At 47.5% G+C, this 22439-nt stretch overlaps 1 protein-coding gene across 1 annotated transcript in view; it reads left to right on the forward strand.

Annotated features, from left to right (window-relative positions):
• LOC125457007 (transmembrane protease serine 2-like) overlaps positions 1 to 22439 on the forward strand; it is an 85780-nt gene that overhangs the window by 13502 nt on the left and 49839 nt on the right. The window contains exon 7 of the mRNA XM_059649991.1: positions 8544 to 8718. Coding sequence (XP_059505974.1) covers positions 8544 to 8718 — 175 coding nt within the window. The remainder of the gene's footprint in view (positions 1 to 8543; positions 8719 to 22439) is intronic.

The raw sequence follows: 22439 nt of genomic DNA on the forward strand, positions 1-22439 counted from the left end.
CTGACTTCTCAGCTTATCTCTCCTGACTACAAATTGTGCAATAACATCTTGTGTTTCAATAAGTGCCTTTAATATACTAAAACCTCTGACGGTGTTGAACAAGGCCAGGCAGTCACAGGCTAATTAGATTAAACTGTATTTTAAGAGTCTGTAAGGCATTTTAGAAATTCTTTTCATAGAATATGTATGTTTCAGGGAAGGACAGGATTTATTGCCCAGTCCTAATTGCCATTGAAGTGAATGATTTGGAAGACTGTATCGCAGGGCAGCTTAGACTCAACCAAATTACTGTGGACCTAGAGTCTCACGTAGACCAGACCAGGTAAAGAAGGCAGATTTGTTTTCTTAAAGGATGTTAGTGAACCAGTTTTACACAAGTGATGAGCCTCTGAAGCATATTTGGGCACAAGATATTAACTCTGCCTCTTTCCTACTGTTGCTGCCAGAGCTGCTGAGTTTCTCCAGCACTTTCTGATTTCACTTCAGATTTGGATCATTGCTGCCTTTTTCCCCTTTTACGAAAATTTTATTGTGCTATTTCTGAAACCAGCTTTACAATCCATATATATGCATGAATTGAATTTTAAGTCCACCAATTGTTGCTGGGGTTTTGAAATAGTATCAACTCCAGAACACTCTGTCACTACCTCCCCATTAGGGATGGGATGACAGATGCCTTGGAGATTTTTAGCTGATCAGACTTGTTGAATATATCAGCCTCCGCCTTTAGAGAGAGGCCGAATAGTCTAGGACTATTTTCCTTGTAGTGTCAGAGGTTGAGGGGTGATTTTTGGAGGTTTATAAAATAATGTGGGGGTTGGTTGAGTTGAATAGGCATGGTCTTTTTCCATGGGAAGTCCAGAACTAGATAGCATAGGTTTAAGGCTAGAGAGAAAAGATTTTAAAGGGATCTAAGAGGCAACTTTTTCACACAGAAGGTGGCGAGTGTAAGGAATGAACTGCCGAAGGAAATGCAGGAGGTTGGTACAATTGCAACATTTAAAAGCTACCTGGATGGATACATGTATATGAAGTGTTTAGAAGGATGAGGGCCAAATGCAGGCAAATGGACTCATCGAATTTAGGATATCTGGTTGTCATGGATGAGAGGGACTGAATGTGCTGTTTCTATGCTATACAACTCAATGATTCTATTATATCAACTCTGGTTAACCTCATCATATGTTTTGAAGAGTTGACTAAAGTATAGAAGAGAGAAATGCCCATGGGTGCTATCTATGTAGACTTCCAAAAGGTATTTTTTAAAGTCCTTCATAAAAGACCATTAGTTAACGTTGAATCTCATAGAGTTGGAAGCAAGTTATTGACTGTAATAGGAAATTGGCTCAACAGCTGAAAACAGTAGAATAATAATTTGAGTTCTCTATTTGTCAAGGTCTTATGGTCCCCTCCGTCACATTGTTTGGTACTACCATTATGCCAAATGGGATAGATTTTACTTAAACCGAGGCATCCACGCGGGGCCATCATCAGCAGCAGAGCTGTATTCAACCACAATCTGTAAAATGAAGGGCTAACACAACCCCATTCCACAGACCTGCCCTTAGTGGCCTAATCTGCACACTAGAGATTCCAGATTTGTTTTGAGTGAAGGCAGGTGCTCAATGAAATTGCCAGCTGCCTTGAGGAACCTTGCATGCATCAGTCCTTCTGTCCTTCATTCTAGCCCTGGCAAAAATGGCAAATGTCAGGCTTAAATGTGGGACATGGGATTTTAAACATCTTTCAGAATTTTTTTTCACTATGCTGGATCTCCATTGTGGTGAAAATCTGGGCTGTAGTTTCACAAGCATCTTGAACGGCTCCAGTAACACTTCCTTTCTTTGTATATTCCATTCCCAGTCACAATGCGAAAACACAATATGCACAATATTGTTTCAGAGATAGTAGGAACTGCAGATGCTGGAGAATCTGAGATAACAAGATGTAGAGCTGGATGAACACAGCAGGACAAGCAGCAGCATAGGAGCAGGAAAGCTGATGTTTTGGGCCTGAAATCTGAAGAAGGGTCTAGGCCCGAAACATCAGCTTTCCTGCTTCTATGAAGCTGCTTGGCCTGCTATGTTCATTCAGCTCTATACCTTGTTATTGCATATCCTCAATATAATTGAGAATCATGATTTCATTCCAGTGCAGATGGATATCATTAGACACATTATATCGGCTCCAGCTCTCTGAATGACAATGCCATTTTCCTGCCTTTTTCTCATAACCCTGCAGATAATTTTTATTTAAATTGTCATGAAATGTCCTATTGAATGCCTCAATTAAATCTGCCTCCACCTCTGGTTGTTCATTCCAGAGACAAATATCTTGCTGTGTGAATTCGTTCCTTCTCATATCACATTTACTTCTTTCACAAATCACTTGAAATCTGTGCCCTCTCATTCTTGCTCCATTTGAGAGTAGGAAGGATTTTTCTGTAAATTTCCATTTTCCATAATATTCATTACAATTTTCCATTTATGCTTGATGTGAACAGATTTGCTGAAACATTTCCGGATTATTACAACTGGGCTCACACTTTAAACTTTGCAACATGTGCAGCTTGTGAAAGACGCAACATAAATACTCATTCTGCCAGAAATGAGATCAGGAAACATTTTGTTATGCAAAGATTTATCCTTCAGATGGGATGATGGCGACCAAAATGTTTTACTAAGATGATCCCTGGTAGGGAGGGATTGTCATCTGACCAAAGACTAAATAGACATGGGCTCTACACACCTAAGGTTAGAAGAATGAAAGGTGATCTCATTGAAACATAAAGAATATTTAAGGGGCTTGTCAGGGTAAATGCTGAGAGGATATTTCCCCTTATGGGAGAATCTAGGACCTGTGATGATGCTGTGGCTATAAGAGGTTATTTTGAGAGGTTTTAAGACCGAGCTGTCTGATTGAGGCATCAGTAACGCAAGCAGCTTGTGATGCTAGTTTTTTTTAAGTTGACCAACAGAAGCAGACTGGATGGTTGTTCTCAGTCCAGTATTTCTAGTTTTTTGTTTAGCTTTTAAGGCGGTTTTGAAGAGGTAGAAGTTATTTTTTCCCTCTCTGTTACACCTAGAAGCTATGGTTTCTTTCTGCTGCTGGGTTACATGAGAGATAAATCTATTTGCTAAATTTGCATTTTTGTCATGGGGTGTGTTTATTATTTTGGAACAGTTAATTAGTAATAGTTACTGCATCTCTTATTCTGTTAAGTTTTCCAACAGAGTTGTTGTTCTAAGTTCTTTCTTTTGTTGTATTTTAACTATAGTGTTTAAATAAATTGTGTTTTGCTTAACATTGAATGAATTGAATTGCATCTGGAACACAGCACTTTATATTTGCTTTTAAAATAAGAAATAAAAAGGGCCCAAACTATCATCTTAAAATATTTTGAGAGATTCTAGTCTTGGCACATATCAGACCAGAGGATAAAGAGTCTGAGGTTCATTGAGTTTTTTAAAGAAATAACAAGGAGGATTGATGAAGGCAGAATGGTGGACCTGATCTATATTGACTTCAGTAAATCATTCAACAAGGTTCCACATGGTAGACTGGTCAGCAAGGTTAGATCACATGGATTACAGGGAGAACTAGCCATGTGAATATAGAACTGTCTCAAAGGTATGTGAGTTGGAAGGTAGATGAGTTGTAAGGTGGACAGGTCAGGGATGGAGAGATTTTGAAGCTGGTGAAGGCAATCTTCAAGCCATTGGGCTGTAAGTGCCCAAGGTGGCATAACAAGCTGTTGCTCATCCAGTTTACATTTGGCCTCGCTCTGGCAGTGGAGGAAGCCAAGGATGGACATGTCACCAGCGGAGTGGGAAAGGTTGGTTAAAGTGGATGGCAACCAGATGGTTGGGTTGGTTGGTGCATGCAGAGCGCAGATGCTCTGCAAACCTGTCCCGAGTGTGTTTTTGGTCTCCTTGATATCGAGGAAACCACTTTGGGAGCATCAGATACAATGGATCAGGTTGGATGAAGTGCAAGTGAATCTCTGCCAGGTTTAGAAGGATTGTTTGGGGCCTTGGACAGAGGTGAGAGAGGGGGTGTAGGAGCAGGTATAGCACCTTCAGTGGTTGTAGGGAAAGATTCCAGGTAGTTTGGAGGGATTGGTGGGGAGAGTGGAGCTGACGAGAGAGTCATGGAGTGGACAGTCCCTGTGGAAAGTGGACAGTGGTTGAGAAGGGAATATCTTTTTAGTGGGGTCTGATTGTATGTGACAGAAATGTTGGAGGTTGGTGGTGTGCTTTGTGAGGACTAACTGTTGTTGGAGGGGAAGGGTTTGAGGGCAGAAGCACGGGAAATAGGGGAGATGCAATTGGGGACATCCTTAATAACAGAGGCAGAGAAACTATTGTCTCTAAAGTAGGAGGATATCTGGGTAGTTTCAGAGTAGAACATTTTTTTCCTGGGAGCAGATGCGGTGGAGGTAGAGGAATTGTGAATTTGGGATAATGTGTTTGCAGGAGAGTGGATGAGAGGAGGGTAGTGGGTTTGAAATAGATGTCAGTGGTGAGTCAGTTACCAGATATGGAGACGGAGAGATCCAGGAATGGGAGGGAGGTGTCAGAAATGGTGGAAGGTGAATTTGAGGGTGTGGTGGAGGGTGTTGGTGAAATTGATTAACTTTTCGAGCTCCCTGTGGGAGCACAAGGCAGCACCAATACAGTCATCAATATAATGGAGAAAGAGGTGAGGTATTGTGGGTTAGTGTAGTTGTTGACTTGAATCAGTCTTGAACAGTAGTCAATGGTGATCATTTATGACTTGCCATTGAAGATAAACAGATACATTCTCACATTCCCTGGGATCTGGTTAAAAGTGTAAGAAATACCTGTGGTTTGTTTCTGTGCTGCTGTTCTGAAGAAGGGTCACTAGACTCAAAACGTTAATTCTCCATAGATGCTGCCTGACTGGCTGAGTTCCTCCAGCACTTTCTGTTTTAGGTCTCCAGCATCTGCAATGCTTTGCTTTATCTTTGCATTTTCTGTTGGATTTTGTTGCATTCCTGGTCTTGATGAATTTTTTAAACTCCGTTCTGAATTGCTGACTATTATTTCGCAGTAGACTAAATGTAAGACTCAATATGTTCAATGTAATTTACATCTCATCCTGTGAGATTATCTACAATTGCTCTGGAATACAGCTGTCCTTTACAGTTTACCTTATACATAAACTGGTTCACCAGCAAATCTCATCAACCTCAAACAAAATCGTTGTCTTCTTTCAGGTGTCCTTGTAAAACTCCTTCTCATGAAGTAGGGAAACTAAAGGTGTGCAGTATACCTCAATAAACACCGATGTGGGCTGAGAATTTTTCTGAAGCTGATTACTGAGGATTTATATTTCTAAGATTGCATATCTCATCTCTGTATCTGACATTGCTTAAGATGGCTTTCAATGGTTGCTACGTCATATATACAACTTAGACATTACTGAAAGTGGTCAAGAACTTAAAGCTTTTTGTCTTGCACTCTTCAGAGTTGGAGCATAGAAAGCAGGCATGAAGTAAACATTGATTCAGAGATCGTGAGGAATGCAGATGCTGGAGAATCTGAGATAACAAGGTGTAGAGTTGGATGAACACAGTAGGCCAAGCAGCATCAGAGGAAAAGGAAAGCTGACGGTTCAGGTATGGACCCAAGACATCAGCATTCCTGCTCTTCTGAAGCTACTTGGCCTTCTGTGTTCATCCAGCTCTACACCTTGTTATCACTTATGAAGAAAAAAAAGCTTGTTTCTTGCCTCTTAGAGCTGATGAGTGCACACATCACTATCATCCCAGTGAATGGTGCTAATTTCAGTCTTCCAGGTATTAACCCCTTCAGGACCTATGTATAAAATACCCCGATCCAATGCTGGCCCATGCTGGGAAGAGCATGCTGAAGCTTTCAATACTCGCACTCCCAAACACTAAGCACACAGATCTCCATCAATAGCAGTTATGTAAACATATGAACATACAAATTAGGAGCAGATGCTCAATCATGTCTGATCTGATCTTCCCACCTATGCCCAATAACCTAAATAGAAAGATGCCTGTTGAACCACAGCAGAGCATACAATGAGCGTCTTCATGATTGAAGTGTATAACATCTCCAGGACATTGCTGACCTAACCTGCGACATCACATCCCATGAACAAGCTAAAGGAATTAAAACTTGTCAGTCGTAGGTTTAACAAAACTAAAAGGAAAAATGTGGATACTTGAATTCTGGAATTTAAAATCTGGAATTAACATCAGAAGAGACTTGGAAATATGTCAAACTAGTTTTTAATGAGGTTTTTGCCAGAACACATTGTCTAAGGAATTAAGCTGAAGTTGACATTGCTTTGCTGCTAAACGTTTGAATCATGAGTCGTTACAATCCAAAAACCAAAGGCTTGGGGATCACTTTGCAGAACACCTACACTCGGTTCATACAAACAACTGCACCTCCCAGTCGCGAACCAGGGCCACAACGATGCCACCTTAAAGTTGCAGGAACAGCAACTCATATTCTGCTTGGGAACACTGCAGCCCAATGGTATCAATATGGATTTCACAAGCTTCAAAATCTCTCCTCCCTAACCTGTTCTTCCTCTCACCTATCCCCTTCTTCCACCTCAAGCCGCACCTCCATTTCCTACCCACTAACCTCATCCCGCCCCCTTGACCTGTCTGCCCTCCCGGACTGACCTATCCCCTCCCTACCTCCCCACCTACACTCACCTCTACTGGCTCCATCCCCGCCCCTTTCACTTGCGTGTCTCCTCTCCACCTATCTACTCCTCTATTCATCTTCGATCCTCCTCCCCCCACTCCCTATTTATTTCAGAACCCTCTCCCCTTCCCCCTTTTCTGATGAAGGGTCTAGGCCAGAAACATCAGCTTTTGTGCTCCTGAGATGCTGCTTGGCCTGCTGTGTTCATCCAGCTCCACACTTTGTTATCCCTGTCCCAACAGCTGTTACTTTTCTCCATGTAGACTCAGGTAGCAATTGGTCTCAATGCCCTAAATATTCTATTGCCAAATTTATTACAAACACTCTTTTGAATAATCCACTTTTAAAAGTGGATGCCAAAATTGCTTTTCAAAAAAACCCCAGACTTGACGTCAAGATTCAATCTCCTCCCAGCAACAAAACTTAAATCTATATATGAAAAAAATCTAAAAATTAGCAATTGTCTTTTGTTACAAATTACTGGGGTGGCACACTGGAAATCAAGTTACGCTATTCTTGCAGTTATTACAAAAGTTCAAGATTTTATTCAGGCTTCCCCAATTTGCTTGTTCATGTTGACAAAAAGCATGGACTAAGTCCCTGTTCTTAACAAGAAATACTATTTTTAATGCTATAGATGGATGAGCTGTGTATGTGTTGATTCAGGATTATAGGGTTTTAGTGGGGCTTTCCAAACAAGTGTGATACACCAACCTGATCACCATGAGCTCCTACATTGATTAGACCAATGAAAATTCAGCTACCCTAAACTACCATAAACCCTCTGAATAAAAGAATTTCCTTTGCGCCAATTTCTTAAAACTACATTAGATATTACGGTACCAAATGTGGAACTTTGCCAAGTTCAGGAATGGTTCAGGGTGCAAAAATCAGTTAGTTTCAAAATTATTGAAGTGCAGGGGAAGCCAGAAAAGTAGAGCATCATTTTCTGCTCCCTATTAAGGAGAGTCTTCAGTCAAAATTTGAAGCAAGTAGAGCAGACTTAGAGCTTTCTCCCTGATGGTTAAAGAGAGAAGTTAAGAAGGTGGATTTGTGACAATAACCTGGGACTGTATAGCAAAGCTGCTGCAGCTTTAACAATCTGATCTTCCTGTTATCAGTGTTGATAATTTGGCATGTTTTAACTAGCCTTTACTTCACTGTAGCCATCATGATCCGTGAATGATTATCCCACTAAATGATTCTTGTGCTGGTCACAAAGCAGATTTCAGTCTTCCTTCTCTGGATGCTTTCACTTGTTTATAGGACATGCAGTGGGCTGGTTCACCCTCATAAAAAGAGCTATGACTTATTAATTAGACGACACAGTTTATAATTGCTGAAGGAAAAAATAAACTGGATTCTTCAGGCTTTAACTAGGTTTTACTGCAGACAACAGACACAGGTCTCGAGTTTGTGGAGATCTCTTGTGACTTCTCTGATACTTGTTTGCAGCCCAAGTTGTTCAGCCACCTGAGGATCAATCAAAGAGTTGCTGGCAGGCAAGAGGTCTTTGTCATCATAACTGGTAACTAGTCCATAGACCAAGTTGTTTCCAAGCAAAGCTCTATTTGTATGCATCTCTTCAATGCCAGCTCATCTGCAGACTGCACTTCAACTACCATTGGAACCAGCAGCTGTGTAAACAATGTTTACAATGAGTGTTTCGTTATATTCTTTCAAAAACATGCAGTAATACTTCAACAATCATAAGTTTCAACACGGTTGCTTTTCCATTTTAATCCAAAATAAAAATTGTCATCCTTTCCAGAGGCCTCTATCTTTTCAGCTGCAATTTAAATTCTGTCTCCTCTCAATCTCCTCACCCAGGTTGTGGAGCCCGCATGTACGACAGAAATGTTTCTGAACGAATAGTTGGTGGACAATTGGCAGCACCAAAGGAATTCCCATGGCAGGTCAGCCTTCACTTGAACAACCGTCATATCTGTGGGGGATCCATTCTCACACCCTACTGGGTGATTACAGCTGCACATTGCGGAGAAAGGCTAGTCAATTTTTTCTATTTAATTTAAAAATTATGACACATATCCATTGTAAGTTGACTGTGTAAGGATGTGTCGGCCGTTCTTTATACTTTATCTTTCTCATGGATCTTTAAAATTTTGTAGATTCTTCCTTTTGAGGTTCGTAATTGATTAATGTCATCAAAAAGCCTTGATAAAAGATAAGATTCGTGATAAGATAAATATACAGTTAGAGAAAATTCAAGTGCATAATTCTCTGAAAAGCAAGTTGTAGCAGTTGTTAAGCAGGCTTTTGGTATCCTTGGGTTTATAAATTGAGTCATAGAGTATGAAAGCAAGGCAGTGATGCTATACTGCTACAAATCATTAGCCAGATTTCATCGGTAGTAACGTGTTCAGTTCTCGGTACCTTGTTTAAGGAAGGATGTTAAAGGAAGAGTGCAAAGGAGATTTACTAGAATGATACCAAGAATAGATACAAACAAAAATTAAAGAAATTGGGATTATTTCCCTTAGAGTAGAGAAGCTTAAGAAGAAACCTTACTGAAGTGTTGAAAGTCATGTATAATTTTGATAGGGTAAAGAAAGATATTTTGTTTCCACGAGTTGGTACATCAGTAAGCAGGGGTCACAATTTCAAGTTTGTCAGCAAGGTAATGATGAATGAGGTGTAGAGAAGCTTCCTTACTCAGAGTTGTAAGGATTTGGAACGTGCTGGCTGGGCCAGTGGTGGAGGCAGATTCCATGGGACGGTTCAAAAGAGAGCTGGATTTATATTTGAAAATGATGAATTTAAAGGACTTAGAGGCAACAGAGCTGGCTGGGTAGCTGTTTCAGGAGCTGGTAAAGACATGATGGGTCGAATGGTTAACTTCTGCACAGTAAATTCTATGATTGTAAGGAGGCTGTTAAGAATGGCAACATCTTGTAGTCAAGAACAAAGAAAATTACAGCACAGGAACAGACCCCTCGGCCCTCCAAGCCTGTGTCCAGATCCTCTATCTAAACCTGTCGCATATTTTCCAATGATCTGTATTCCTCTGCTCCCTGCCCATTCATGTATCTTAAATACATCTTAAGATACATCTTAAATGACGCTGTCATGCCCGCCTCTACCACCTCTGCTGGCAATGTGTTCCAGGCACCTACCACCCTCTGCGTAAAGAACTTTCCATGGATAGCTCCCTTAAACTTCTCCCCTCTCACCTTGAAATTGTGACCCCTAGTAATTGAGTTCCCCACTCAGGGGGAAAAAGCTACTTGCTATCCACCCTGTCACCCTCACATGATTTGTAGACCTCAATCAGGTTCCCCCTCAACCTTCATCTTTCTAATGGAAATAATCCTAATCTGCTCAACCTCTCTTCATAGCTAGCACCCCTCATACCAGCCAACACCCTGGTGAACCTCCTCTGCACCCTCTCCAAAGCATCCATATCCTTTTGGTAATGTGGCAACCAGAACTGTACACAATATTCTAAATGTGGCCAAACCAAAGTCCTATACAACTGTAACATGACCTGCCAACTCTTGTATTCAATACCCTGTCCAATGAATGAAAGAATGCATTATGCCTTCTTGACCACCCTACTGACCTGCGTTGCCACCTTTCAGGGTACAATGGACCTGAACACCTAGATTTCTCTGTGCATTAATTTTCTCATGGCTTTCCCATTTGCCGTATAGCCCCCAGGGATTTTCCATTTGCCGTATAGCCCCCAGGGCTTTTCCATTTACTGTATTGTCCCCAAGGATTTTCCATTTACCGTATTGCCCCCAGGGATTTTACATTTGCCATATAGTCTCCAGGGATTTTCCATTTGCAGTATCGTGCCCAAGGATTATCCATTTACCGCATAGTCTCCACGCCTTTTCCATTTGCCGTATAGTCCCCAGGGATTTTCCATTTACCGTATAGTGAGTATGCTTCTGCGACCGGTCTGAAAGTGATGTGGGATCTGAGAATGAACACTTTAGTTTGGAAGCTCTCCACTTGGCTTGCCCACTTCATGCTAACTTGCATGGGTTAACCCAAGGTCTTTAAGGCTTTCATGTCCATCAGGGTACAACTGCCTCTCTTCCAGTCAAAGGGTCATGTATTCCGATCCAGCAAAGCCTACTTGCTTGGCATCACATTCAGTAACATCCAGCTACATGGTGACTTCCTCACAATTTTCACCGAGAACATTGAGAACCATAGTGATACCATGCTATGGCCGTAACTCTGTTGGAGCAAATTGCTGCATTTGTTGTTTTCAGGCCTTAGCTCTGTGACAGTCATATTGCCCACATGTTTTCAGAGCTTGAGACCTGAAGAGACATCAGGCTTGGTAAGGATTAAGGAAATAACTGACCCCAAATGAGTGCCCTGCAGGACAGCAGCTGTTAGCTGAACACACACTAAGTGACAGTGAGGAAATCAGAAAGCTATTGGACAAGACTTAATCACTCAGCCTTGCCAATGCCCACTGTCCTCTCATCATGCTTTGCCTAGCAAATGTTGTACGTGAAGAGTTAAAATCAGAATTGTGAATTAAAACTGCGGTTTCAATGCCCCTCCCCCTGCCTGTTTCACATTCTAATACATGGGGAACATCAGCCAGGCCAAGATTTGTCAGTTTTTAAAAGAAATTTAACCTATTTTTCTGATCAACCTATTCAGAGACGTTTGTTACAAACCTCTCGAGCAGGTGGGACTTGAACGAGGGCCTCCTGGTCTAGGGGTAAGGCACTATCCCCGAGCCACAAGAACCTTCCCATCATTAATCTTAAGCTAAGGGGTATTCTAGAAGCTGTCAAAGAACAGTTAAGATTCAATCACATAGCTTTAAGTCTGGAGTCACATGTCAGGATCATCTAAATTCCAACTCTGCAGTACACAAAGCATTTGCAGCCAGTTTTTTGATTCCAGACCAATGAGTTGGATTTAAATTTAATCCAACAGTTGTTGTGGTGGGATTTGAATGTGTGATCTCTGGCCATTAGCCTGGGCCTCTGGGTTACTAGGCAAGGTGCTAGCATGGATAGAAGATTGGCTGTTTGGCAGAAAGCAGAGAGTGGGGATAAAAGGGTCTTTCTCAGGATGGCAGCGGGTGACAAGTGGTGTTCCGCAAGGGTCAGTGTTGGGACCACAACTTTATACATTAATGATCTAGATGAAGGAACTGAGGGCATTCTGGCTAAGTTTGCAGATGATACAAAGACAGGTGGAGGGGCAGGTAGTATTGAGGATGCGGGAAGGCTGCTGAGGGATTTGGACAGGTTAGGAGAATGGGCAAAGAAGTGGTAGATGGAGTACAACATGGGAAAGTGTGAGGTCATGCACTTTGATAAGAAGAATAGGAGCATGGGCTGTTTTCTAAATGGGGAGAAAATTCAGAAGCCTGAGGTGCAAAGAGACTTGGGAGTTCTAGCCCAGGATCCTCTCAAGGTAAACTTGCAGGTTGAGTCAGCAGTTAGGAAGGCAAATGCAACTTTGGAGTTTATTTTGAGAGGACTCGAATATAAAAGCAGGGATGTATTTCTGAGGCTCTATAAGGCTTTGGTCAGGCCACATTTGGAGCCATGTGCTCAGTTTTTGGCCCCATATATCAGGGAAGATGTGCTGGCCCTGGAGTGGATTCAGAGGAGTTTCATGGGAATGAAAAGTTTAACATGTGACAAACATTGGAGGACTCTGGTCTATACTTGATGGAGTTTAGTAGGATGGAGGGGGATTTAATTGAAACTTACAGAATACTGAATGGCCTGGACAGAGTGGATGTTGGGAAGTTACCTCCATTGGTAGGAGGGACCAGGACCGGAGGGCACAGCCTTAGAAGAAAGGGAAGACCTTTTAGAACAAAGATAAGGAGAAACTTCTTCAGCCAGAGAGTGGTGAATCTATGAAATTCACTGCCACAGAAGGCTATGGAGGCCAAGTCATTAAGTACCTATAAGATAGAGATAGATAGGTTCTTGGTTATCAATGAGATCAAGAGGTTAATGGAGAAAGCAGGAGAATGGGATTGAGAAACTTATCAGCCCTGATTGAATGGTGGAGCAGTCTCAATGGGCTGAATGGCCTGATTTCTGCTCCTATGTCTTGCAGTCTTATAGTCTTATGATGATGCACCAAACAGGATGCCAAATTAAACTAAACCCTTCTGCCTGCCCTTGGTCCATATTCCTCCATTCCTTGCATATTCATGTGTTTATCCTAAAGTCTCTTGAACGTCCCTATTGTATGTGCCTCCATTACTACCCAGCAGTGCATTCCAGGTACCTACCACTGTGTGTTTAAAAAAAATTTGACCCTAAGATCTCCTTTGAGCTTTCCCCTCTCACCTTAAATACATGCCCCCTTGTATTAGACATTGCAAGTCTGGGAAAAAGATTCTGCTCTATCTATGCATCTCATAATTTTATAAACTTCTATCAAGGTTCCCCTCATTCCCTGCTTCTCCAGAGAAAATAACCTGAATTTTTCTAGCGTCTCCTTCCAGCTCATACCCTCTAATGCAGGCAGTATGCTGATAAACATTTTCCACAGCCCCTCCAGAGCCTCCATCTTTCCTGTGGTGTGGTGAACACAATTGAATGCAATACCCTTCAGTGTGGCCTAAATGAAGTCTTATAAAGCTGGTCTGCAGTGAGGTTCATGGCAGAATCAAGTGAAAGGTGGCGATGTTGGGAGTAACTCGCATATCTTATGGGATTGTCAAGCAGTGAGAATAGAAGGTACCTCATTAATATTCAGTTTTCTATATTACCATCTACACTGACCACTAAACTGTGAGAAATCTTGACATGGAAGTCAGAGTGGATCCCTGGTGACTTCAGTTCACTGCTGACTGCGAGGAGCCTCTGTTACCCAGCAGCACAAGGCCTGAGCTGTGGGTGCACGCACCCCTTGTCTATGTATAATGGGATCTTGCTAACCCCTCATAGCCATCACGATAGCCCTCTGATCCACTTGCAGGCCATTTCGTAAGCATGACGGGGTGCTCTGACATCAAGTATTGGACAGATGCTGTCAGGACACTTTGCAGGAACAGGTCCCCAGCCGACAGATTGGAACAGACTACACCCCAGGGCTAAGATACCAAAGTGTGAAGCTGGATGAACACAGCAGGCCAAGCAGCATCTCAGGAGCACAAAAGCTGACGTTTCGGGCCTAGACCCTTCATCACAGAAGGGGATGGGGAGAGGGTTCTGGAATAAATAGGGAGAGAGGGGGAGGCAGACCGAAGATGGAGAGAAAAGAAGATAGGTGGAGAGAGTGTAGGTGGGGAGGTAGGGAGGGGATAGGTCAGTCCAGGGAAGACGGACAGGTCAAGGAGGTGGGATGAGGTTAGTAGGTAGGAAATGGAGGTGTGGCTTGGGGTGGGAGGAAGGGATGGATGAGAGGAAGAACAGGTTAGGGAGGCAGAGACAGGCTGGGCTGGTTTTGGGATACAGTGGGGGGAGGGGAAGAGCTGGGCTGGTTGTGTGGTGCAGTGGGGGGAGGGGACGAACTGGGCTGGTTTTGGGATGCGGTGGGGGAAGGGGAGATTTTGAAGCTGGCGAAGTCCACATTGATACCATTGGGCTGCAGGGTTCCCAAGTGGAATATGAGTTGCTGTTCCTGCAATCTTCGCGTGGCATCATCGTGGCACTGCAGGAGGCCCATGATGGACATGTCATCTTAAGAATGGGAGGGGGAGTTGAAATGGTTTGCGACTGGGAGGTGCAGTTGTTTATTGCGAACTGAGCGGAGGTGTTCTGCAAAGCGATCCCCAAGCCTCCGCTTGGTTTCCCCAATGTAGAGGAAGCCACACCGGGTACAATGGATACAGTATACCACATTGGCAGATGTGCAGGTGAACCTCTGCTTAATATGGAAAGTCATCTTGGGGCCTGGGATAGGGGTGAGGGAGGAGGTGTGGGGGCAAGTGTAGCATTTCCTGCGGTTGCAGAGGAAGGTGCTGGGTGTGGTGGGGTTGGAGGTGTGTGGAGCGAACAAGTGAGTCACGGAGAGAGTGGTCTCTCTGGAAAGCAGGCAAGGGTGGGGATGGAAAAATGTTTTGGTTGGTGGGGTCGGATTGTAGATGGCGGAAGTGTCGGAGGATGATGCGTTGTATCCGGAGGTTGGTGGGGTGGTGTGTGAGAACGAGGGGGATCCTCTTTGGGCGGTTATGGCGGGGGCAGGGTGTGAGGGATGTGTTGCGGGATATGCGGGAGGTGCGGTCAAGGGCGTTCTCGATCACTGTGGGGGGGAAAGGTGCAGTCCTTGAAGAACTTGGGCCTCTGGGATGTGCAGGAGTGGAATGCCTCGTCTTGGGAGCAAATGTGGAGGCGGAGGAACTGGAATAGGAAATGGAAATTTTGCAGGAGGGTGGGTGGGAGGAGGTGTATTCTAGGTAGCTGTGGGAGTCGGTGGGCTTGAAATGGACATCAGTTACAAGCTGGTTGCCTGAGATGGAGACTGAGAGGTCCAGGAAGGCGAGGGATGTGCTGGAGATGGCCCAGGTGAACTGAAGGTTGGGGTGGAAGGTGTTGAAGTGGATGAACTGTTCGAGCTCCTCTGGGGAGCAAGAGGCGGCGCCGATACAGTAATCAATGTAACGGAGGAAGAGGTGGGGTTTGGGGCCTGTGTAGGTGCGGAAGAGGGACTGTTCCACGTAACCTACAAAGAGGCAGGCATAGTTTGGGCCCATGCTGGTACCCATGGCCACGCCCTTAGTTTGTAGGAAGTGGGTGGAATCGAAAGAGACGTTGAGGGTGAGGATGAGTTCGGCGAGGTGGATGAGGGTGTCGGTGGAGGGGGACTGGTCGGGCCTGCGGGACAGGAAGAAGCGGAGGGCCTCAAGGCCATCTGCATGCGGAATACAGGTGTATAGGGACTGGGCGTCCATGGTGAATATGAGCTTTTGGGGGCCAGGGAATTGGAAGTTCTGGAGGAGGTGGAGGGCATGGGCGGTGTCATGGACGTAGGCAGGGAGTTCCTGGACCAAAGGGGAGAAAATGGAGTCCAGCTAGGTGGAGATGAGTTCGGTGGGGCAGGAACAGGCTGAGATGATGGGTCGACCAGGGCAGGCAGGTTTGTGGATTTTGGGAAGGAGATAGAAACAGGCCGTGCGGGGTTGGGGAACAATGAGGTTGGAGGCTGTGGGTGGGAGGTCCCCTGAGGTGATGAGGTCATGGATGGTGTCGGAGATGAAGGTTTGTTGCTCGGGGTGGTGTCATGATCAAGGGGGCGGTAGGAGGAGGTGTCGGAGAGTTGACATTTGGCCTCGGCGATGTAGTGGTCAGTGCGCCATACTACAACTGCGCCTCCCTTGTCTGCGGGTTTGATGGTGAGGTTGGGGTTGGAGCGGAGGGCTGCCCCTTCTGTGGGGGAGTGGTTGGGGTGGAGAGGTTGAGGCGGTTAATGTCGCGACGGCAGTTGGAGATGAAGAGGTCGAGGGACGGTAGGAGGCCTGGGGGTGGTGTCCAGGAGGAGGACTTGTGTTGGAAGCGGGAGAAGGGGTCAGTGGAGGGAGGGTTAGGTTCCCGGTTAAAGAAGTACGTGTGGAGGCGACGGCGGCGGTAAAACTGCTCTATGTCCAACCGTGACTGGTATTCGTTGATGTGTGGTTGTAGGGGGACAAATGTGAGCCCCTTGCTTCGGGCTGACTGTTCGTCCTCAGTCAGTGGGTGGTCTGGGGGGATGGTGAAGATTCGGCAGGGCTCAGTGGGGTCTGGGGTTGCTGGCTGTGGAGGTTGTGGGCGGGGTTCCGTCGGCGTCGGACGTGGGCGGGGTTCCGTCGGCGGTTGGAGGATCGGGGTGGGCGGCAGCAGCTGCGGTGAGGGTGGTGTGTGAGGTGTTGTAACTTGAAGTGGAGGCGGTGACTGCACCAGCGGTCCTGGAAGTGGTGTGCCCCGGCGGTGGCGGATGTGACGTCATCGGTGGGGTCTCCGGCCGTGTCCCCATGGGCAATGGCGGCGGGTGCATGGTGGGGGAGGGGCGGGACAGACTCGGGATTTGGGAGGCGCAGGAATCCTCTTGTGGGTGGCAGGGGCCAGTGAGTTGGTTGTACTTACGATTTTTGGTGTCCAGTAAAGCTGAGTAGAACTGGGTATTCAGTCTGTGGATCCTGCAGAGGATAAAAAACAGCAGGGGTCCTCTGCAGGTCTGGGAGAGGGAGGCTCTGAGCTGGGGCAGGCTGGATTGCAGTGCCTGGAGGTGCTGGCGCATGGCCGCGAGTGTCTGTTTCAGGACTCGCAGGGAGAAATGCTTCTGAAGGGTCTGAATTTTCTGGGTGTAGAGGTGGTCACAGTTGGGGCCAAACATCCCAGGGCTGTTCACTTGGATTCTTAGTGCTCGTTCACTGAGCAACTGTCTGTATATTTGCAACATCTATGCAGTGCCTTGCCCAAATACAAAACAAAGAGCTGCAGATGCTGGGTCCTGAAGAAGAGTCACCGGGCCTGAAGCATTACCTCTGTTCTCTTTAAACAGATTTGCCAGATTCTCCAGCTATTTTGGCCCTCGCCTTGTCTTGCCTGCTTCAGCTAGAGCCAAAGGCTATCAGTACTGCCATACTGAAGCACTGTTTAATGCAGACACACAGACAGGCTGATGAAGGGTCTAGGCCTGAAATGTCAGCTTTTGTGCTCCTGAGATGCTGCTGGGCCTGCTGTGTCCATCCAGCTTCACATTTTATTATCTTAACACAGACAGACTGCTTGCTGTACTTGTCAGTAGAAACCTGTCTAGGGGTGAAACATCTTGCTGTACTACGCAGTGAGGTGTCAGTCTAACATGGTCAGCATGTGATTCCTTTCTGCATGGCAAACACACTGCACATGTATCCATCTTGTGGCCATGTCAGGGGCACAAAGAACAAAGAACAGTATAGCACATGAACAGACCCTTTGACCAACTAAGGCTGTGCTGAGGCATGATGCCTTTCTAAACTAAAAACCTTTTACCCCCATGTGGTCCGTAACCCTCTATTCCCTGCCTATCTGTCAAGACGCCTCTTGAATGTTGCTATTGTATCAGCCTCCACCACCTCCTCTGGCAGCACATTCCAGGCACTTCACTCTCTCACTTCTCTTTTGAACTTACCCCCTTTTACCTTAAACTTATGATCCTAGTATTGGAGAGAGATAATGAGAACTGCAGATGCTGGAGAATCCAAGATAACAAAGTGTGGAGCTGGATGAACACAGCAGGCCAAGCAGCATCTCAGGAGCAGAAAAGCTGACGTTTCGGGCCTAGACCCTTCATCAGAAAGGATCTAGGCCCGAAATGTCAGCTTTTGTGCTCCTGAGATGCTGCTTGGCCTGCTGTGTTCATCCAGCCCCACACTTTGTTACCTCGGACCGTAGTAATTTACATTTCTACCCTGGGATGAAGGCTCTGACTATCCATTCTATTGATCCCTATCATAATTTTATTAGCTTCTGTTGGTCACCCCTCAGCTTCCTACATTCAAACAAATACAAACAGAGTTTGTCCAATCTCTCCTCCATGGCTAATACCCTCCAAACAAGGTGACATACTAGCGAGTTTTGAGAAGATTTGTAGCTCAGGTTGAGGTTCTGGATGTGAGTTTGCTCACTGAGCTGGAACATTAGTTTTCAGATGTTTCGTCACCTTTCTTTTATTTGAAAAAATATACTTTATTCATAAGATGTACAAAAAATAAAACATTTATACACCTACTCAGTCATGCAAGCCGCTCCGGGTTACCCGGGGGTACGTACACCAACTAAAGGAAAGAAAAGCAAAGAAGCAAAAAACAAAGCAAAGAAAACACCCCGGCAGTCATCACCCTGCACAGTCCCCGTTGGCCCCCTGACCAGTTGGGGAAGGCGCCAGCTGGGCCCAGTTACCAGATAGGGCCCTTTTTTCTATTCTGGACGAGGGGTTTCATACGGTGGTCTTTCCCCACCGCGCCTTGGCAGTGGCTGCCCCAAGCGTTAGCACGTCCCTCAGCTCGTAGTCCTGGACCTTGGAGGGCGCCAGTCTGCAACACTCGGTCGGGGTCAGTTCTTTCAGCTAGCAGACCAGCAAGTTGCGGGCAGACCAAAGAGCGACTTTCACCGCATTGATGGTCCTCCAGGTGCAGTTGATGTTGGTCTCGGTGTGTGTCCCGGGAAACAGCCCATAGAGCACGGAGTCCCGTGTCACGGAGCTACTCGGGACGAACCTCGACAAATACCACTGCATCCCCCTCCAGACCTCCTGCGCATAGGCACACTCCAGAAGGAGGTGATCGACAGTCTCGTCCCCCCCCCGCAGCCACCTCGAGGGCAGCGTGCGGTGGTGCAGCGATTCCGGGCATGCATAAAGGATCTCACTGGCAGACCCCCTCTTACCGCCAGCCAAGCAATGTCCTTGTGCTTGTTTGAAAGTTCTGGCGATGAGGCATTCTGCCAAACGACTTTGGCAGTCTGCGTGGGGAACCACACGACGGGATCCACCCTCTCCTTTTCCCGAAGGGTCTCGAGGATACTACGTGCTGACCACTGCCTGACGGCCTTGTGGTCAAAGGTGTTTCCTTTCAAAAATTTCTCCACGAAGGACAGGTGGTACGGAACGGTCCAACTACTCGGAGCGTTCCGCGGCAACGAGGCCAGGCCCATCCTTCGCAACACCGGGGACAGGTAGAACCTCAGTAAGTAGTGACACTTGGTGTTTGCGTACTGAGGATCTACACACAGTTTGATGCAGCCGCACACAAAGGTAGCCGTCGGGGCGAGGGTGGCGTTCGGTACGCCCTTTTCCCCCATCCTCCAGGACTTTGTACATGGTGTCCCTGCGGATCTGGTCCATCCTCGACCCCCAAATGAAGTGGAAGATGGCCCGGGTGACCGCAGCAGCGCAGGTCCAGGTAATAGGCCAGGCCTGCGCCACATACAACAGCACCGAAAGCCCCTCGCACCTGACCACCAGGTTCTTACCCGCGATGGAGAGGGACCGGAGCGTCCACCTGCCCAGCTTCTGCTTCAGTTTGGTGCTACGCTCCTCCTAAGTCTTAGTGCACGCCCCAGCTCCACCAAACCAAACACCCAGCACCTTCAGGTAGTCTGTCCTGACGGTGAACGGGATGAAGGAGCGGTCGTCCCAGTTTCCGAAGAACGTGACCTTGCTCTTCCCCTATTGACTTTGGCACCTGAGGCCAGTTCATACTGGGTGCAGATGTCCAACAGCCTACTCACTGACCGACGATCGGTGCAGAAGACGGCGACATCGTCCATGTACAGGGAGGTCTTGACCTGAAGACCTCCGCTGCCTGGGATAGTCACGCCCTTCAGGCTCACGTCCTTCCTGATGGATGCGGCAAAGGGCTCCACATAGCACATGAACAAGGCAGGAGAGAGTGGGCAGCCCTGCCTGACTCCAGATCTGACGGGAAAACTGTCCGATTCCCACCCGTTGATCGAGACTGCGCTAACGATGTTGGCGTAGAGCAGCCGGATCCAATTGCGGATGCCCTCCCCGAACCCCAATTTGAAGAGGACGTCCCTCATGTAAGCATGAAAGACCCTGTCGAAGGCCTTCTCCTGGCCCAGGCTGACGAGGCAGGTGTCCACCCGCCTGTCCTGCACGTAGGCGATCGTATCCCTGATGAGCGTGAGGCTTTCAGCGATCTTCCTGCCCGGCACAGCACAGGTTTGGTCAGGGTGAATCACTGACTCCAGGACAGACATGACCCGGTTGGCAATGACCTTGGCCAGGATTTTGTAGTCCACGTTCAATAGTGAAATGGGACGCCAATTCTTAATTTCTTCCATCTCCCCCTTCCTCTTGTAAATGAGGGTGATGATGCCCTTCCTCATGGAGTTGCACATTTCCCCTGCCCGAAGCGCACTATCGTACACCTCCAGCAGGTCCTGGCCAACCAGGTCCCACAGAGTGGAATACAGCTCGACCGGTAAGCCGTCGCTCCCGGGAGTCTTATTCCTCTCCAAGGACTTGAGGGCTCTGGTCAGCTCATCCAGGGATATCGGCCGGTCCAGCCGCTCCCTCGTGCCGTCGTCTAAGACCTCCGTGATAGACGACAGGAACGACTCGGAGGCCGTGCTGTCCGTGGGCTTCGTGTCGTACAGTCCGGCAAAGAAGGATCTGCTGATCCTCAAAATGTTGGGCCGAGACGACGTCACCGAGCCGTCGTCCTATTTCAGCCGGCTAAGCACAGAGCTCTCTTTGTGCACCTTCTAAAAGAAGAAACGCGAGCATGTCTCGTCCTGCTCCACGGAGCCAACCCTGGACCGGAAGATTATCCTGGAGGCCTCCACGGCAAAGAGCGAGGCTTGCTGGCCCCTCACCTCGTAGAGGTCCTCCGTGACATCGACCCCCATCAACTGCAGAAGGGGCAGGTTCTGCACCCTTTTCTGGAGTTGCAACAGCTTTGCCCGCCTCTCTCTTGCCTTCCGAAAACCCTTGAGGACAAAGAACCTCTTGATGTTCTCCTTCACCATCTCCCACCAGTCGCCCGGAGACTCAAAGAGGGGTTTCACGGTTCTCCAACCGGCGTACTCCCTCTTAAGCTCCTCGACGTTCTCTGGGGTCAACAGTCGTGTTGAGCTTCCACGTCCCCTTGCCGGCCGGCTGGTCGTCCTGTAAGTGACAGTCGGCCAGCAGGAAGCAGTGGTCAGAGAAGAACACCGGCTCGACGCCGGTGGACCTGACCGAGAACGCCCGTGACACAAACAGGAAGTCTATCCTTGAGCGAATAGACCCGTCTGGCCGCGACTAGGTGTACCTCCGCTGCCCCAGCGGCACGTGACTGGGTGTCGGAGGGGGCCTCAGGACGCCTCCCATCACCTGGAAGCGGGGTGCTGCTTTCCTTCTCCCTTGAGATCTTTAGCTTCTGCTTTGGGCGGGCCCCCTCCGAATCTCCCTCGTCAGAGGAGCTCTTATAGCCCCCCTGTAGCTGCCTCTTCCCGCCTGATGGTTGCGGTTCCTGGGTCCACCGACGCGCCTTCCTCTTCGCTTTCTGGACCGTCGTCCACTCCCCTGGGTCGCCTGTCGCCACCTCCATCGACTCCGGGTTGTCGGGGGGTAGCGGAGCCTGGCGGGGCGCTTTGCTGGCCTCGGGCCCATCCTGCAGGGCTGGGCCCTTCTGCACGACCTGGCCCTCCTGCACATCAGTGGGGTTCTTGCAGGGCCCTGGTGCCTTCCTCTCCTCCGGGGGAGCTGGCCCCGCATTGCCCCTGCCGGTCACCTGGGCGTAGGTGGTCCCCCGCCGTGGGCATGCTCTATAGAGGTGGCCCGCTTCCCCGCAAAGGTTGCAGCTTTTTTCTTGTGGGCAATCCTTTGCAAGGTGTCCCTCCTCCCTGCAGTTCCTGCAGATGGGGGCTTTGCAGTCGGCTGCCACGTGACCTGACCTACCACAGGCATGGCAGAATTAAGGTTGCCCTGCGTAGGTCAGGTAGCCCTTGCTCCCGCCGATCGCGAAGCTGGACGGTGGGTGTACAATATTCCCGTCCGCGCCCATCCTCAGCGTCACCTTGACCTGCCTCTTACTGGTCCAGATGCCAAAGGGGTCCATGATGTCGGTTAGGTCCCCTTCCACCTTCATGTACCTTCCAAGGAAGGTCAGGACATCAACTGCTGGCACATGCGAGTTGTACATGTGTACAGTCACCATACAGCCCCAATGTGCTGGCATCACGAACAGTGGGACAGCGGTCAATACAGAGAGGGGGCCCTCCCCTCCTTTCTCCTTTGAAAACCTCCAGGAAGCGCTTGCAAAGCTTGGCACTCCTGAAGGTCACATCGTAA

This window comes from Stegostoma tigrinum, chromosome 12 (assembly GCF_030684315.1).
Source record: "Stegostoma tigrinum isolate sSteTig4 chromosome 12, sSteTig4.hap1, whole genome shotgun sequence".
NCBI classification, from domain to species: Eukaryota; Metazoa; Chordata; class Chondrichthyes; order Orectolobiformes; family Stegostomatidae; genus Stegostoma; species Stegostoma tigrinum.